Source organism: Lynx canadensis, chromosome A1 (assembly GCF_007474595.2).
Source record: "Lynx canadensis isolate LIC74 chromosome A1, mLynCan4.pri.v2, whole genome shotgun sequence".
NCBI classification, from domain to species: Eukaryota; Metazoa; Chordata; class Mammalia; order Carnivora; family Felidae; genus Lynx; species Lynx canadensis.
The window spans coordinates 25,411,639-25,430,185 of NC_044303.2; the positions used below are offsets into that span (position 1 = coordinate 25,411,639).

The 18,547-nt window shown below is 43.8% G+C and overlaps 1 protein-coding gene and 1 long non-coding RNA gene across 2 annotated transcripts in view; one reads left to right on the forward strand and one right to left on the reverse strand.

The window, feature by feature from the left end:
• The first annotated feature begins 709 nt into the window (after nucleotides 1-709).
• LOC115510819 lies at nucleotides 710-8,007 on the forward strand. Its single transcript, XR_003967847.1, has 3 exons — nucleotides 710-774; nucleotides 5,945-6,041; nucleotides 7,960-8,007. It is a non-coding gene; the product is annotated as an uncharacterized LOC115510819 (long non-coding RNA).
• Nucleotides 8,008-14,054: 6,047 nt separating this feature from the next.
• GTF2F2 (general transcription factor IIF subunit 2) overlaps nucleotides 14,055-18,547 on the reverse strand; it is a 155,914-nt gene continuing 151,421 nt past the window's right edge. Inside the window, exon 8 of the mRNA XM_030311128.1 lies at nucleotides 14,055-14,726. Within this exon, the coding sequence (XP_030166988.1) occupies nucleotides 14,607-14,726 (120 nt within the window). The 3' untranslated portion in view covers nucleotides 14,055-14,606. The remainder of the gene's footprint in view (nucleotides 14,727-18,547) is intronic.

Genomic DNA, 18,547 nt, shown 5'->3' on the forward strand with positions numbered 1-18,547 from the left:
AAATTTCCTCTGTCAGGTCCTTGAAAAATATGCTGAAGAAGACAGTCCCCCGGGCTGGTCCCACTGCTTGCTTTCGACCATATAACGCTCTTTTTCACCAACCTGAACGCTGAGGTCAGTCCCAGTGTTTTCAGCCAGCGTGCGAGAACTGCTATTCAACCCAATTTAAGTTAACTTGGCAAGGGAGACTTGGTGAGCTGTGGCATTTCCACCCTCTCCGAGCCCAAAAGTAGATCCTGTGTGTAGGTGTAGCCTCCACTTTGATAAATGACAGAGTTGTGCACTCATTTTATCTGAGGATGTAAGGCAGCGAATAGCTGTTTTCAAAATAAGGTTGATTCATCATTTGAAGAGACCTGGAACGAGGTCTCCCATCAAGCTGGCTCTAGGTATGAGAAAACCAACTGTTGCCCCAAAACAAAAATGTGCCCAGACTCCTTGTTACCCAACAACGCGAGGGGCTCACCGGTTCAAAGATGTCTACATCTCCTTGTGTGTCATGGAAGCTAATTAAGGCACAAACCCAGTAGGAATTCTGAGCGTCACATCCTGTTCTATTTTTTACCACTCGGTACCCCAGAGCGCGTAGGCCTCAAGGGTGTGATTGGAAGTGTCTGCCTTCCAAGGAGTGACCATAAAGAGGCATTTTCTGAACCTATTCTTAGCGCTCTTATCTCCTCAGATGTAGTAGCCAGACCAAGCAGGGCAAGGAAATCAGAGTAGACACTGAAGAGAAGACTGAAATCCCAAGTGACTGAGCCGCTGTTTCGAACGGTGAGTTTACGCACACTGGGGCGACAAGTGCTTGTGTCCTCCTCTCATTGTCTACATCCGGACACTCAGCCTAAGGAGGAACCTAACCAGGAAAACTGACAGGAGGGGAGGGAATCCAGGGCTGGCTAGGCGTTGGCAGGATGGAACTGCTTGCCAGCTCTGGTGGCCCCGGGGGCAGGTGGAAACCTGGTCTTGGGGCACCTGAACCAAGGTCTGAAGTGGTTCAAGGGCTGGAGGGGCCGGTCAATATTTCTCTGTTTTTTTTCCCAAACTGGAGTTACCGTTTGGTCTGCTGGATAAAAACAACTGGCGTTGGTTTTCCTATGTCCTCAGCCTTTCATCCCTGTTAGCAGCTTTTGGCCATTTCCCGTGAGATGGCTAGAAATGAAAGATGTGAAACGCAGGTTACTTTTACCATTCAGCGACAGCAGCTCTGGAAACATTTTCAACAAAAACGTTTATTGAACATATACTATGTGGCAGGCACCATGCTGCTTTACAAACGCTTCTCACTTAACCCTCTCAGCCCCTGCTGGGAACAGGCATCCTCACCCCCAGGCTTCAGGTGACAGCAGGGTGGTCTCACAAGGCGTCTGGTCACACTCAGCGTGGAGTCACTCTCAGGTTCTCAGGGTAGGCTGTGGGGTGTGATGCGTGATAGGTAGATACCACCGAGCTTCCTGAAACACAGGAAAGCCTGAACCCTTCCTACAAGCTGTTTACGCCCAGGAAAACACCACCACCCTTTTAATTAATTTTGTAGTTGAAAATTTTGATGAGTGCGGCTATTTCCAGACCTGGTTGGTCATCAGCAGTAACCGTGGAGCTTTATAAAAATACAGAGCTAGGGCCCCCTCCCCGAGGGATAGGTTTCAGTCCTCGCAGGTAATGCCTGCCATCCATATTTTTACTCCCCTGCTCCCCCTTGTTTCTGATGACTAGGTAGGTTCGAGAATCCTGGGGCTGGAGAGAGGTTGTGGCACTGGCAGCGAGGGCACACTGGCCCCAAGCTCCGTCACTGTCGGGCCCTGCGGTGTGGCGTTTACCTTTCTGTGCCTTTGTTTCTGTGTCTGTAGAATGGGGGCAGAAATAGCTGTTGAATTCTTCGAGATGCTGAGGGTGTTTCTTCAGTGCTCACTAGCAACGTGGAAGCACAAGAAGTACAAGCGTCACGTTAACTTTCTCAGAACTGGAGATCAAAGCTTTCTGATGTGTTGCTGATGCCATGTGTAAAGTGTAGGTCACGTTGCTCCCACCGCCATGTTGGTTTTTCCCTCTTCTCATGCACTCGATAGAGGAGTCCTTTATACAGCCGGGTTTGTGTGTAAGCACACTATACACGTTGTTTCTTCCATAGGTTGAGTTTTCTATCTTTACACGTGAATCCTAGGAATTTTAGAACTTGAAGGGCCTTTTCCTCCTAATTTTCACCATTACCTTTAAATTCACTGGTGGAGCTTTCCCCCCCAGGGCTCTTCTTTCTTTAGTTGTGGAACTCAGGGCACACAATCTTACAGAAATAACAATGAAACAATGACCTCAGGATTCTTTTTTAAAGTTTATTTATTTTGAGAGAGAGCGAGCACATGTGCACGAGTGGGGGAGGGGCAGAGAGAGAGAGAGAGAGAGAGAGAGAGAGAGAGGAAGAGAATCCCAAGTAGACTCCGTGCCGTCAGCCCGGAACCTGACATGGGGCTTGATCCCACGAACCGCCAAACTGTGGATCATGACCTGAGCCAAAATCAAGAGTCGTCACTCAACCGACTGAGCCATCCAGGCACTCCAAGACCTCAGGATCTTCTATTCCCAGATGTGCATTCCCGAATAACTGACTCGGTTGAGGGTACTGTGGTTGCTTTCTGGAGCGCTCAGCTACACATAAGCCCTTCCGCCGGAACCCTCCTGTCCCTGCAACTATGGCTGCCATTGGAGGGGGCCTCTGTGGCCCTTCAGGCTTCTCCCCACCGATCAGATTAGGGGTGGACGCCTGACCAAAACAGGCAGCCCTCACATTCTTCTGGGAAATCCAGAAATGGGACCCAGGATTAGAGTCAGTCAGCTGTAAGAAGCTGACGTGAAAAGTCATGTCGAATTGAGGCCAGAGCCGGCACTGTGTCAAGGCAGAGCAAAGTGCATGCCGAAGTTCCAGGGGAACATGACCTTGTGGAACTAGGGAAGCCAATCTGCAGAGAACAGGGTGGAGCAGAGGCACAGAGGCAGGCCAACAGTACGGATCTCTGAGAGAGGAAGGGAAGAAGGGCCAGTCCCTTGGAGGGCTGTCTTTTCTGCCTTTAAGCAGACTTAAGTGGCTTTCTCCTTCTTACAACTGGAAGAGCCCTTAGTAGGATGGAGCTGAACGAGAACTGGGTGCTAGACAAGTATTTCTGGGTGCAGGCAAGAGTGTGTATACAATCAAGTGGGCCTGCAGCAGGGAGCAGGTGATGCTGGGAAGCCGAGTACCGAATGGTCTTTCCGCAGAGCACACACGCCTGTCTGGGGCCGCCAGCCCGTCCACAGCGGGAAGCTTCTGTGTACAACTCGGCGTGTGTGTCGTAGCTGGGTCTGTGCCAGGTGCAGAAGCTCTGAGTGAGAACAGTGAAGCAAACCCCTTTCCGGTCTTGGGAGCAAGCCTTGTCAGGCCCACGGCTTACATTACATATTACAGAATCTTAAAAAAAAAAAATTATCTATCAACTTATATATAATGTTATATATTACATAATCTTTTTAAAAAAATTTTTTTAACGTTTATTTATTTTTGAGACAGAGAGAGACAGAGCATGAACAGGGGAGGGGCAGAGAGAGAGGGAGACACAGAATCCGAAGCAGGCTCCAGGCTCTGAGCCGTCAGCCCAGAGCTCGAGGCAGGGCTCAAACCCACGGACTGTGAGATCATGACCTGAGTCAAAGTCGGCCGCTTAACCGACTGAGCCACCCAGGCACCCCTATATTACATAATCTTAAAACCAGAAAGGATGTTAGCGTTCATCTTTGCCAACCTCTAAGTACAGATACTCTTTTCTGCTGCCCAGCCTCTCGGCAGCCACTTCCTCTAGACCACAAATTTCTCCATCCCGGATCACTGGTGACAGCCAACTACCTAAAAAGACCCAGCAAAATTAGGTATCGGGTATGCCAGGGAATACCAAACTCAGTTCTAACACATGTGATGCCCTTGCCGGATGGACATACTCGATTTTTTCATGAGGAAATCAACCAGCTGGGCCCAACTGAAGGGTTTTTCCAGAAAGTTGTTTAAATAGATCTTTCTTGGGGCGCCTGGGTGGCTTCAGTTAATTGTCCGACTTCAGCTCAGGTCATGATCTCGCGGTCCGTGAGTTCAAGCCCCGCGTCGGGTTCTGTGCTGACAGCTCAGAGCCTGGAGCCTGCTTCAGATTCTGTGTCTCCCTCTCTCTGACCCTCCCCCGTTCATGCTCTGTCTCTGTTTCAAAAATAAATAAACGTTAAAAAAAAAAAAAAGATCTTTCTTTTCTGCCCTTTCTCAGTTGATTACTTGGTACCCATTGGCACCGGCATGCAACTGGAGACCTCATGCAGAGATGTTTTCATTTCAACGGACTAAGCTTGCAGGCTCAGGTTTGTGGGCTTACAGATGAGTCTGTGTAGGTGGTTAACAGAATGTGATCTGAGATGACTGACGCCCTTAAGGTTTCACTTGACAGTGCTGGCTGAAGGTGATTAAGAGTTTTATTTTCTAAGAGGATGTAAAGCTCGATGAGTGGCAAGGACACACTACCTCCAGAAGCTGCAACTGAAAAGGTCCATTTGCCTGAGTTCAGTGCGAGGCTGGCCCATGCCCGGCAGAGCACACGGCAAGGGAAAGACATGCTTGACCTCTTCTCTGATCCTTGGCTCCATGAGGAGTAAGACTCCTCATCCAAAGGCATGAGGTCGAGACCAGGGACATGGTGGGGCTAGCGACATCAGCAAAAGCTTCAGCTTCAGCTGACTTGAGTTCTAGCCTCAGCTTTTCCACAGTTCTGCTGTCACACGGTTATGAACTCATCTTGGTTTTCTCTGCTTTAAAAACAACACATTTCTTACCTCCCCTACTACAGTAAGAAATCATTGCTCAAACTTGCTTTCTCAAACATTCAGCAAATCAAAGAAGTGATGGGTTTCTCATCCCCCAGTGACACTCCTTTCTCAAATTTATTGTGGGTATATAAATGACTCAGTCCATTGCTGGCTTTTTGAGGACCCTCTCCCAGTGGATTTAATTCAAGGCCTCTAGCATCGTACACACTAGGCATTTTCTTCCCTTTGGGAGATGGAATTTACCTTTGTTAATGCCTGGAGAATTCGTCAGGGTAACACAGCAGACCTCTAACACTGCCAACAGGTCCCGACCAGCTTCCGACCTTCCCAGACTGGAGCTCTCTGAAGACTCCTGGGCTGTACGACGTTCCCCGGTCTCTGTGGTCAGCCCCTCTACACCCCCTCAACCCCAGGCAAATACTGACCTGTGTATTTACCCCTAGAGTGTTGCCATTTCTGTAATGTCCTACAGAGGAAGCATACAGTATGTAGCTCCAGGAGTCTGGCTTCTTTCACCTGGCACGATGCATAGGCGATTCATCCAAATGGTCCTTCCATTTTCATTACTGAGTAGTATTCTAGCGCAAGACCACACCATAGTTGTACGGAGTCACAAGCTGGTGGACATGTGGGTGGTTTCTAGTTTTTGGCAATTAGGATTAAAGCTGTTATAAATATTTGTGTATAGGTTTTTGTGTCCGCATGTTATTTTCATTTCTCTTGGGTTTGCTATGTTGTACGGTGGTATATTCGAGTTTACTAAAAGCTACCCAGCTGTTTTCAACCTCGTACTCTCACGAGCAACATGAGTTCAGGCTGTGCTGCATGCTTGTCAGCACATGGAACTGTCAGCCTGCTGAAATTTTAGCCACTCTAGTAGGTATGTAACATTATCCCATGTGGTTTTAATTTCATTTCCTTCAACCAGTGATGTGGAGTAGCTTTCTGCGTGTTTATCTGACCATCCGTATCTTCTTGGTGAGGTGTATGTGTACATTTGCTGCTCATTTTTAAATTGGCTTGTCGTGCTGTTACTGAAATAGGAGAGATCTTTATACAGTCTAGATACAAGTCCATTATATGTGTTTGATAAGTATCTTTTCTTCCGTAGGATGTTTAAAGGCTCCCTTTCAACATCACTGATAAGAGATCATCATTTCTGAAGTAGTTCCATGCTGTACTGGTGTCTCTTTGGAGATCCACCTTTGGTAAATAATTTTACTATTAACTGCGACACGTTTGACACCTAAATGTTAATTTAAGGTATCCAACATGCTGATTTGATATATTACTATATTGTGAGATGACTGTCAGTGTAGCATCAGTTAGCACCTCTACTGCATCATTTTTGTGGCTGGCATAATTAAGATTCAGTGTCTTAGCAAATTTGATGACTATTATACTGTTGTCTATAATGTTACACTATGCATTAAATCTCTAGGACTTACTTACTACCACTTTTAAGTTTGTACCCTTAAACAGCATCTCTTCTACCCCTCCCTTCCCCCAGTCCCTGGTGATCACCATTTTGCTCTCTGCTTTTTATGAATCTGACCTTTTTGATTCCACGTGAAAGTGAATTCCACATTTAAGACTATTTGTATTTTTCTCCCTGACTTATCTCACTTAGCATGTGGACTTCAAGGTCCATACATGTTGTTGCGAGTGGCAGGATTTTTTTCTTTCTCATGGCTCAATAATTCCTGAAAATTTATTTCATATATAGATCCCATCTCTTTATCCATTCATCTGTTGATGGGTACTCGGGATGTTTCCATATCTTAGCTACCGTAAATAATGTTGCAATAACATGGGCATGCATATACCTCTTTGATATCCTGTTTTCATTTCCTTTGGGTCTGTACCCAAAGGTGGAAGTGCTAGATCATAAGGTAGATCTGTTCTGTTTTGTTTTGCATGGTGTGTTTTCTTTTTTTAAAGTAGTCTCCATGACCAACAGGGGCTTGAACCCATGACCCTGAGATCAAGTGTCACACGCTCCATCGAGCAAGCCAGCTGCCCCTATTTTTAATTTTTGAGAGAACTCCATACTGTTTGCCATATCGACTAAAACAGTCACATTTCCGTAAATAGTGTCCAGGGGTTCCCTTATCTCCACATCCTTGCCAACACTTGTTATCTCTTCTCTTCTTGAGCTTAGCCATTCTAACAGGTGTGAGGTGGGATCTCATTGTGGTTTTGATTTGCATTTCCCTGACGATTAGTGATGCTTAGTATCTTCTCATGTACCTGCTGGCCATTCGGACGTCTTCTTCCAGTTGCTCCAGATTCCACCTGCGAATGCTAAGTCAGGCCACCCACCCACCAGTGGCCATCCAGTCATCACCAACAGAGGACAAGGATAAGGGACTCTCTCTTTAGCCTCAGCTCTTGTCTAGGTCCTCTAGTCCAGCTAGGAGTTACTGGGCCTCCATTACTTAAGTGAATCATTTGACCCTATTTAGCTCCCGCTCCCTATTTATCTTTATTGCAGTGGTGGAAAGATAAAGGATTGAGATCTCAAACCTCTATGATAGAATTCATTATGGTTGGTTTCAACTGCCATTTCAGTAGGACCAAATTAAAGAAATGTGTTCAGGGATGAGTCAAAGTGGAAAAGCATGCTGCACATATGGGAGTAATTAGGTTGTGTGCACCATTTTGAACTTGGGGGTACACCTGAAGCAGGCTAGTCCTGCCTGGCTGCTCATCCATCGCACCCGATCCCAGGGAGAGATGATGTGACCTCCACGTTCTTCTATCAGACCAAGACTGGACTCAGTGTGTCGAGCCACACTCCCTCACTACCAAGCTGTATCTGTTAGTACACTGAAGGTGTGTGTGGGTTCTCACTCCAATCACCTTGTGAAGTAAGGCTGCGAGTGTTACTGAACTCCTAAACCCCTTCAAAACCCACTTCAGGAGCTGCTCCAGGAAGGCTTTCCTCACTCCCCCCCCAAGGATGTAATTCTCTCTGTGCCACTTCCATATTTTACATCTTTTGTATAGGATACACATTTTGTATTTTACATCTTTACATCTTTTGGATATGATATCATATAGTGTTTCAAGTGCTTTACACATATTGACTTTTTAAAAATAGTTATGTTTCTTAACTCCATACAGCAACAGCAGAATGGCACAAAATCAGCCGTGCCACGGAAAGAACCAGCAATTTTTCTGCACTCTACAGTGTAACCAAGAATGTGGGAAATAAAGTGCTGATATATTGACTCATTTAAGTTTCACCACAACTCTCCGGTAGGTACTCTTACTATATCTGTTTCACAGATGAGGAAACAGAGGCACAGAAAGCAAACAACTTGCTCTAAGTGACCTGCTTTGAACCCACATAGCTCTGGAAACATTCTGCCACGTATTTATACTGCTGCACTTAACGCGCTATTTTGCAGTTTGTTTCCAAGTCCTCTTCAATACTGTGAGCTTCTGAAAGCAAGGACCTGTTCATCTTTGTTCAGCTCTGTATCCCCATTACATGGCAGTCCAAGCTGATGGGCCTCCTTTGTGCTTACCAGGCCATGACAGAGACCCTCAACTGTGACCAGCCAAGTCACCAACTTTCTAAATAAGCCTGGAACTGAACATTCACTGGGTGGCCTAGGATGTAAGCAAATGAAGTACATTGGCCATCTGCAATCATCCCTGGGAAATACCTCATCTGAATCTAGAGCCAAAAAAAAGGAACGTCACTCCACAAGAAACTCCAGAACCTCAACAAAAATTGGAAACTAAATCTTTTTAAAGGCAAAACAACTCAGACAGAATCCAGAATTAACTCTTTTTGATTCAGAAAAGATAACTCTTGAGATTTTGCGGCCCATTAGTGCAAGGTCAAACACAAAAGAGTTATACGTCAATTACACCCCAATAGTATTAATAACAATAATACAAACAACAAAAAACCAAATGGAAGATTCTGGGCCAGTGAATTACAGCTGTGGGCAATCAACAGCATAGCACCCATAAAAGCACAGTTAATACACAGAATAGTAACTAAGAGCCTACGCTGCCCAGTGCTACCTGAAATTTGAATGTGGCTCTGCCCCAGTCTACTCTATGACCTTGGTTAGGTTCTTCAACCTCTCGGTGCCTGACATTCCACATCCATAAAACAAGGCTTAAAAAGAGAACCCATGTTTTAGGGTTGTTGGGAGGATTAAATGAGTGATGAACCAAATGCTTATACCACAGTGCCCGGCACACAGGAAGGGTGCAATAAACAGAACCTTTTACCTTCCTGCTTCTTCAGTAACACAGGCTGAGAACGACTGGCATGGAAGGCACATTATTACAGCCATCACCTTTGCTCCTGGTGCCTGGCACACAGTCGGCATTTAGTGGGTTTTCACTGAATGAATGAATGAATGGCCCAAGTGCTTCCCAGGCTTTTGTTCAAGGAGAGAAACTAGAATGGCAATCAGAAATAAGGCTTAAATGTCACGAGGACTAACCCAGTAAACCCATCAATTTAGCATTCTACTAACAAGATCGACGTGTTACAGACATCCACCGTATGTGTTCATAATAATGATCCTTAGATATTGTATAAATCCTCTTGTGTTTTAGGAATTTTCAATGGTTAAATTACATTCAAAGCAGTTTTAAAATTAAGTATATATTACTGCATTCAAACGCTTTAAAAATTGGAAATCATTGTAGAGCAAAAATGGCAACAATGAATTAACTGGAATATTCTGATTGATTGCAACACTTAGTTCACACTTCTCTACCCACACGCTGTTGTATCCGTCTACATTCTCTATTTCTCACTAGACTGTGAACGCCTCTTACGTCTAGCACTTTAGTATCCACTGTGCTGGGGATATAATCATGGTCAGGACATACTTGCCAATAACAGCCACTGTGCTCCGTGAGCACACCACAGTAAAACGTTTAGCCTGGGAACATATTCTTTTGGTGTACCTACATCTCCATAAAACAATCAAAACCTCATGTCTTTAAGATTTTTAAATATAAATTTCAACATTTAAAAATACAGTACATTCTAAATCATTTCTTTAAAACTCTAAAATTTAAATGATGCGACAGAATCTATGTGCCTTTTAATTTAGATTTCCAACAAAGTCCAATAAAAACTGTTAATTTTCTTATAATAAACTATTAAAGGCTCATACTGCTGTCTGGAAGATTGACATCATACTATTGTACTGTGAATGGTGACACTTGCTCAAAGACAAGGAAGTAGGAAGAAGAAAAGATGGGAGTACGTGAAGAAAAGGAAGATTAAAAAGCAATCTCTGATTCCTCCTTTTACACATTATGAAAATATTAGGCCCAGGAGTCTGCTCTGTACTCATGTCAGAAAGAAAACTAAGTCAAAAAGACCAGCTCTAGGGGCGCGTGGGTGGCGCAGTCGGTTAAGCGTCCGACTTCAGCCAGGTCACGATCTCGCGGTCTGTGAGTTGGAGCCCCGCGTCAGGCTCTGGGCTGATGGCTTGGAGCCTGGAGCCTGTTTCCGATTCTGTGTCTCCCTCTCTCTCTGACCCTCCCCCGTTCATGCTCTGTCTCTCTCTGTCCCAAAAATAAATAAAAACGTTGAAAAAAAAAAAAAAACCCCAAAAAGACCAGCTCATCATCTCCTGGACTCTTACGCCAATGCCAGGGAAAATGGCCGGTGTGCTGGGGCGAAAGGTGGGTGCACGGCAGGTGGAGTCGGAACATAAGGTGGTGCCCCTTCAGTCAGTGCCCCAGCCTCCTGTCACATTCCATGGGGGCTCTTAACTCCTACTGTCTAAGAGAGTCCACTCCAAAGCTCTGCCCCCTACCTGAGTAGTAGAAGTGCAGCAGGGAATAAAATCTTAGCAAGAGGATCTTGACTTTAAAGGAGAGAGTTCAGGGGCGCCTGGGTGGCTCAGTCGGTTGAGTGTCCGGCTTCGGCTCAGGTCATGATCTCGAGGTTCGTGAGTTCGAGCCCCGCGTCGGGCTCTGTGCTGACAGCTCAGAGCCTGGAGCCTGCTTTGGAATCTGTGTCCCCCTCTCTCTCCGCCCCACCCCTGCTTGTGCTCTGTCTCTTTCAAAAATGAATAAACATAAAAAAAAAAAATTTAAAGGAGAGAGTTCAAGCATGCCTTGGTTGGCTCAATTGTTAAGCATCAGACTCTTGACCTCAGCTCAGGTCATGATCTCATGGTTTGTGAGTTCGAGCCCCGCATCAGGCTCTGTGCTGACGGCACAGAGCCTGCTTGGGATTCTGTCTCTCCTTCTCTCTGCACTCTCTCTCAAGATAAATAAATTAAAGGGGCATCTGGGCGGCTCAGTCGGTTAAGCGTCCAACTTCGGCTCAGGTCATGATCTCTCACACTCTGTGAATTCGAGCTGCTGACAGCTCAGAGCCTGGAGCCCACTTCAGATTCTGTGTCTTCCCTTCTCTCTGCCCCTCTCCTCCTCATGCTCTGTGTCTGTCTCAAAAATAAATAAAAATATTTTTAAAAAACTTAAAAGGGGCGCCTGGGTGGCGCAGTCGGTTAAGCGTCCGACTTCAGCCAGGTCACGATCTCGCGGTCCGGGAGTTCGAGCCCCGCGTCAGGCTCTGGGCTGATGGCTCAGAGCCTGGAACCTGTTTCCGATTCTGTGTCTCCCTCTCTCTCTGCCCCTCCCCCGTTCATGCTCTGTCTCTCTCTGTCCCAAAAATAAATAAACGTTGAAAAAAAAAAAAAAAAAAAAACAAAAAAAAAAACTTAAAAAAAATAAATTAAAAAAATATTTATTTTATTTTATTTTAATTTTTTTTAATGTTTATTTATTTTTGAGACAGAGAGAGACAGAGCATGAACGGGGGAGGGTCAGAGAGAGAGGGAGACACAGAATCGGAAGCAGGCTCCAGGCTCTGAGCCATCAGCCCAGAGCCTGACGCGAGGCTCGAACTCACGAACCGTGAGATCGTGACCTGAGCTGAAGTCGGACGCTCAACCGACTGAGCCACCCAGGCGCCCCAAATTTAAAAAATATTTAAAGGAGGGAGTTCAGTTTTCATCCCATCAGTAGGGAGGTTGCGTGTTTGTATTAAAGTGGGGATGCCAAAGACAAACTCTCAATCTCTCACACAGCTTTTTCTGGGGTCTGTACCATTGTCCTGCAGGGAAGATTGTGGGTGGGGGGAAGGTTTTTAGAAAAGTACACTCTGGTATTCACTTTGCCCCAAGGGCAGAATTCCCCTGAAAGAGGGATCAGGACTCATCACAGCGTGTTGGGCAGGAAATGGTTCTGTGAAATGGACATTATCTACTTAAGAGAACTATTTCTGAGGATTAAATGAGGTATTTTAGGTACTTAACACACTGCCAGGCACATAAGGGCACGATGTTTACTCTTATTTCACTGATAAGTACCAAAGATGACGAAAATAAGCTTCAAAGAAAATTTGTTCACAGACCATTGGGAACAACTGCAACTCTGCTAAACTCTTTTAGGGCTGCTTATGATACAACAGAGCAAAAATGGTTTTCTTTTTTAAGATCTCTTCCTTAGAAGTTACTGTGGCAACATGTAATTTCAAATCTTTCCAATGCCCAGCAACCAAAATATACTTATTACATTTTGTCAGTTAAAACATCCCTTAAGTGTGTGTACTAGCTGAGTTTAACTAAGTCATCTATTAAACACGGCCTTCCTGTGTTGTTTTGTTTGTTTATTTTTGAGAGAGAGAGAGCAGAGTGTGAGCAGGGGAGGGGCAGAGAGAAGGAGACACAGAATCCGAAGCAGGCTCCAGGCTCCGAGCTGTGAGCACAGAGCCCGACACGGGGCCTGAACCCACAAACTGTGAGATCATGACCTGAGCTGAAGTCAGATGCTTAACCGACTGAGCCACACAGGTGCCCCCTGTGCTCTTACGATGTGGTATCTTACCAGATGTATATATATCTCTTATTAGCCTTCCTGTCTCTCAATCTCCCAGTGGTTGTAAGGGCTTAGGATTCCTACTTCCTGATTTTTGACTGTCAAAAGCATGTTTATAGAGCGAGAGAGTCCTGAAATAAAAAAATGAACCCAGGGAGAGTCTCCTCCATTATCAGTAGCCACATTTTAGTATTAAAGCAATTAAAAAAAAACTAATCACAATGGTACCAGTCTGCTGCCTAGATTAGCTATAGCACTGAACAGATGACAAGTGTTTAAGAGATGCAAGCAGATACAGACAGGTGTGATGAGGTAAAAGGTAACTAAGATAAGCTGAGGAAACCAGTTTTGCAGAAATACCAAAGCATAGCTTCAGATGAGACTCAACTCTTGCCTGGAAGCTCTATCAGCAGCTACAAAGTTCTATGTGGCAGCCACTATCACCATAAAAACGAAAGACAGAGGTAGAGGAGACACAGGTCTGTTTCAGGGCAGACCAAATGTGAAATAAAGACAAGGTTTGGGGGAAGACAGGTGCTATGAAGCAAGCACATGACCGGCATCCAGAATTCTCAGTGCTATACAGACTCCTCACACCGTAATCCGTCTGCTTCCTGACGCTGAGGCTCAAGTAATCAGAAACTGGAAGGTAATGGGGATCTACCTGGTTCCTGCACCAGAACACAGTAGGATAAGACAACTAGAGGTGAGGCAGGGAACGGGACCACCCTCCCTCATCAGAATTTTATTTGACAGTGGGAATGCAGAGATAAACATTTTCTCAGTGCGGTAGTACTCGGCCTCAGCATGCTGGTGTTCTCCTGCTGAATATCAAACACAGAAAAATATTCATTTCCATGGACAGGTTTTCCCTTGATTTGCTTTAATTATGTAACATTTTCTTAAATTGTTGGCATTTGCTACTTCTTGGTTGCCGGCACACAGATGCAGCTGACAAAATGAACAAGTAAAAAGCAACTTTTTCTTGTGTTTAATTTGTTAAAGCTTCTTTTGTTTTGGTAGTCTTGTTTGTGAGTATGTTTGTTTTTGTGACTGCCTAACACACACCAGCCTCACCCCCAACATCACTGGTCGTAGGATAGTCAATACCTCCCTGATGGGTGTGTGATAAAATTCTAGGGCAAAGTCAGTTTCTGAGAAGTTTATAATCTGGATGGGGGAGACATATCTTGAATTGTTGGAAAAATATTTAATTTCTAATTCTTTTAAAAGCAAATAAAAGAAATAATACCCATCGGCCAGGATTTTTTTTTTTTTTTTTTGCATTTTTTCATATCTCTAACACTAGGGTAAAATAAGCAAGCCAATGGTGAAAACTGCTATCTTAGGTACAAAATAAATGCTCTCTTTTTTTATTAATGGGTGTGAATATGAAACATGGTCATCTGTAAAATAATAAAATAAAATAAAGACAGCTTTGGTTTTTGACAATTTCAGAAAAAGGAACTTTGGTTTTTTATTGCTTTGAAGACTTTCTGTCGTTGACTTTTTTCTTGCTTTGCCACTCACTTTGGATTTGCATTACCTCAGCTCCTCAGACATAAGACAAGGACAGAGAGTCCTTATTTAGAAATCATTTCCTAATTTTACATTTTAAAAGTCAATATTTAAAGAGAAAAACCTTATTAACCGCCCCAATCCCACACCTGCTCCTGAATAATCTAGTTTAATACAAGCCTATAAATAATTTCGTTCGTCAAAAAACACTTAAGTAACTTTACAAGAATTATTGTTTAAAAAATTTACATAGGGAAATTACAGTTCCAGTCATTTTACCCCTATAACAGATGGACCTCAAGTATTTGAGCATCAATGGTGTTTCCTTAGCACATCACCCTTTAGTTGTTCTGTTAGCATGCTGGTTGAAAGTCTTCTTAATCACTCTTTTCTTCTCCTTGATAATGTCTATACTCTGGCTTCAGCTCCCATGTGTTTTTGTGGGTTCCTTTTACGTTCTGCACACCAATTTCTTTTAAGATTTCCTTTAGGTAGCCCTAAAAACAAAAATCCCCAAGATGAGATTATGAAGGCAAGAAACAAAATTTAAAATAAAACCACACATCAAACTACATTCACAACTAATAAAAATTACGATTTTGAAAGCACAACAAGATTTCTCTATAAAGAGGTTTAATAAACCGCCTTTTGGTTCTATTTATGCAATACACGATAACTGTGTTAAATGTAAGATCATTTGCATTAAGGGATTGGAAGTCCGGAATGCCAACAACCTGAGAGCTTAAAAAAAAAAAAGAAAAGGGGCGCCTGGGTGGCGCAGTCGGTTAAGCGTCCGACTTCAGCCAGGTCACGATCTCGCGGTCCGGGAGTTCGAGCCCCGCGTCAGGCTCTGGGCTGATGGCTCGGAGCCTGGAGCCTGTTTCCGATTCTGTGTCTCCCTCTCTCTCTGCCCCTCCCCCGTTCATGCTCTGTCTCTCTCTGTCCCAAAAATAAATAAACGTTGAAAAAAAAAATTAAAAAAAATAAAAATAAAAAAAAAAAAAGAAAAGATGTCTGGATGAAGATACACTAGAATGTTACTAGTCTCAATGTTTACTAAGATGATGCAGTATACCAAATGTAATTTTCCCTCGAGTTCAGTGGCCTCACTCAGTTCACAGCTGGATAGGGTTATTCTTGGATTACAATCAGCATTTCAGAAGCAGTAGCATATATAAAAAAAAAAATAACAAATATTCAGGCATCCAGAATTCTCGGTTCTAAGTGACTCTTCATATGTGCTACAGGCCACTTATTTTTCCTCCTCTGTGATAAGGAAAGTTATTATTTGTGATTAGTATTGTTTGTATCTTGGCCAAGCTTGCCAAGGCAATGTAAGGCCTACAAAGCGATAATAAGACATGCTAAACGCCCGGGCCTGCAGCTCTCTTGTGCTTGGCTCCTCCAAAGGACAGAGGTAACAATGATGCAGGGCAGAACTCCGTCTTATGTTATTTTAGGTCCCTGAAAATTTAATACACGTTAACCAAATGATTACTATATTCAGGGAATTGGTGGCTGTGATAAATATAATACCAAACACCACCTTTATGTGCCAATGCCCAAGGCCAAAAAACACTCCATTATAAAAGGACCAACCTAAGTTAGAGTACTTGTCTCTTGGAGTAAGAGAGGAAAGTTGATTATTTAAAAGTGTTTTTCTCGCCTGCAGAACCAATCCCATAATATTTTGTGTATATGCTTCAAAGAACCTGCTACAGTATTAGTAACTCACCCTGTGGATAGATGTAATTTTTTTAAAAGTGAAATGAGGCACTGATTTGAAAAATGGTTGAGAAGCTCCTACATAGATCATGTTTAAGGCAGTGCCTTTCCGGAGTATGGTCCTGGGCCACTTTCATCAGAACTTTATGGGAAACCTGTTAAAGAAGCCTCATCTTAGGCCTAGTGAATTGCAATCTTTGGGGCCAGGCCTGGGAATCTGCATTTTCACATGCCTCTAGGAGACTGGTTTAACTACACTAAAGCTCCACAATATCTGTGGGAAGGACTCTCCCAGCTCTAACACTTTAGGATCTTGAGTCCTCCAAGTATTGCTTAGTTCTCTGAGCCTCACAATTGCTGGAGATGTGTTAACCAACATAATCAAACACCACCTTACACTGACTGGTATAATGTTCTGCTTATAAGATCCTTTCACTTAGGGGTAGGTCGTCCCCTAGAAACAGTGGCTGATTAGCACTGGAACTACATACGGCTCTTTATGTGGCCCTGGATGACGTAGCTCTACTACCAGTGTGGCCTTCCCATTCCAGCAGCCAGGCCCCAGCAGGTGGCAGCAATGAATCAAATGAGGCCTGGATTTCCCCAGGAAGGAGACTGCTTGCCTCCCACACTTTCTGCAGCTGCCTCCACTGAACGATCTGTGCAAATGAGTAAGCATAAAGGCTTGAGACATCCAGGTAACATGCACATCTGCTATCTGCTACTTCAAATTACATTTTTAAAAGGAGACACTGTTCATAAACTACTTTCTAATTAGACAGTATTCACAAAGGGAAACTGATGTGCTGGGCATAAATGATTTTCAGCTTAGATGCCAAGGACGACATCTTTGTAAAATTCCAAAGAATGATTTATTGTGATACTGGCTACGAACCTGCACACAAACAATAAGACAAATGTGGATGCACTGCAATGGGTCCAAAATGAAGAGAGCAATTGCTAGGAGCGCTACAGTTGTGAGACAGAAGCTTTCCTGATTTAGGATCACAATATCTAGCCCTGGTACAGAATTCTGTTTTGGTGGAAGGTGGGAAAGAGCCTATTTCTGGAGCTTTAGAATGTTCTAAACTACAACCTAAAGCTATTTTACTCTAACCAAATGAATTAACTTGGCCACAACCTATTAGTAAAGAAAGTAACAGTACTGATAGGGGAACACAGGTCACAAGAGTCGCTGAAGGAAAGACACAGGTAGGGAACAGCGAGATCACGTCCTTCCTCTGCTGAAAAATTTTCAGTGACTTCCCTTTTGGTCTACAGGTTAAATTCTAAACCCCTTCACAGGCATCCATTCAGGCCTGCCTTTTCCCTTTGGCCTCATCTTCTAAGAATTCCCTGAACACATACTTACCATTTGTGTGTCTACATGCTTCTAGTTTTCTCCATATGCTGTTTCCTTTCCCCATCATACTTACCCCCTTCCCTCAAATCTGAACTCCTCAGCCTTGAAGACTTGGCACCTACTCTTAGGTTTACATTTCACACTGTATGTACCTCAGTGATCGCCCTCATACCACGTTATAACCCTTTACTTCTAGATCTCTCTCCCATCAAACCACTAGTGGTGCAAATGAATAGGCAGTGCTTAAGAGTAAACAAGGGAACTATTCGGGTGCCTGGTTAAGCGTCCTACTCTTGATTTGGGCTCGGGTCATGTTCTCATAGTTGGAGAGATCTAGGGATTCTCTCCTTCTCTCTCTGCCCCTCCCTCATGCCCCCTCTCTCTCTCAGGGAGAAAAAAAAAGGAAATAAGGGAACAACGATTTGGGCAGGGGTGGGGTGTTTGAGGTGAGATCATTTAGAAGGTCCTATGGACTAAAACTATGCTAACTCTACTTCTTTTTCATTTTTAGAACTCAGGCTCTAATTAACTTATAGGGTTATGACCAGGTTTGAGAAATACAAGTTGACTGATTAAATTGTATTACCTGAATTTGAATTATATTTATTACTAACCTTTGTATTATAAGATGGGGACAAAGCCATCTGAGGGAAATTTTAAAAGTTCTAACAGGACTGAAGATCAATTGGCAATCTAACTCTCCTTTTATAAAAATTCATGTATTTGCACAAATATTTATTTTAGACCTCCTATGTGACAGGAAGAATGGCAACAGAGTCATTTTCATCCCCAAGAGTTCACAGTTTAAGATTAGGGTATGTGGGGGCGCCTGGGTGGCTCAGTCAGTTAAGTGTCCGACTTCAGCTCAGGTCGTGATCTTACAGTCTGTGGGTTCGAGCCCCGCATCGGGCTCTGTGCTGACAGCTCAGAGCCTGGAGCCTGCTTCCAATTCTGTGTCTCCCTCTCTTTCTGCCCCTCCCCTGCTCATGCTCTGTCTCTCTCTGTCGCAAAAATAAATAAAAACATTAAAAAAAAAATTAAAAAAAAAAAAGATTAGGGTATGTGAATGGGGACACAAAGGCATAGAAGCAGACAATCGTAAGTTAAAGCATAGTAAGAAAGACATATATACAGGATATTATGGGAGCACTGAGAAGGGCACTCAGCCCAGCTTGAGTCATGATCTTAGGTTTTGAGGATGTGTATTTGATCCTTTGAATTAAATGGCAA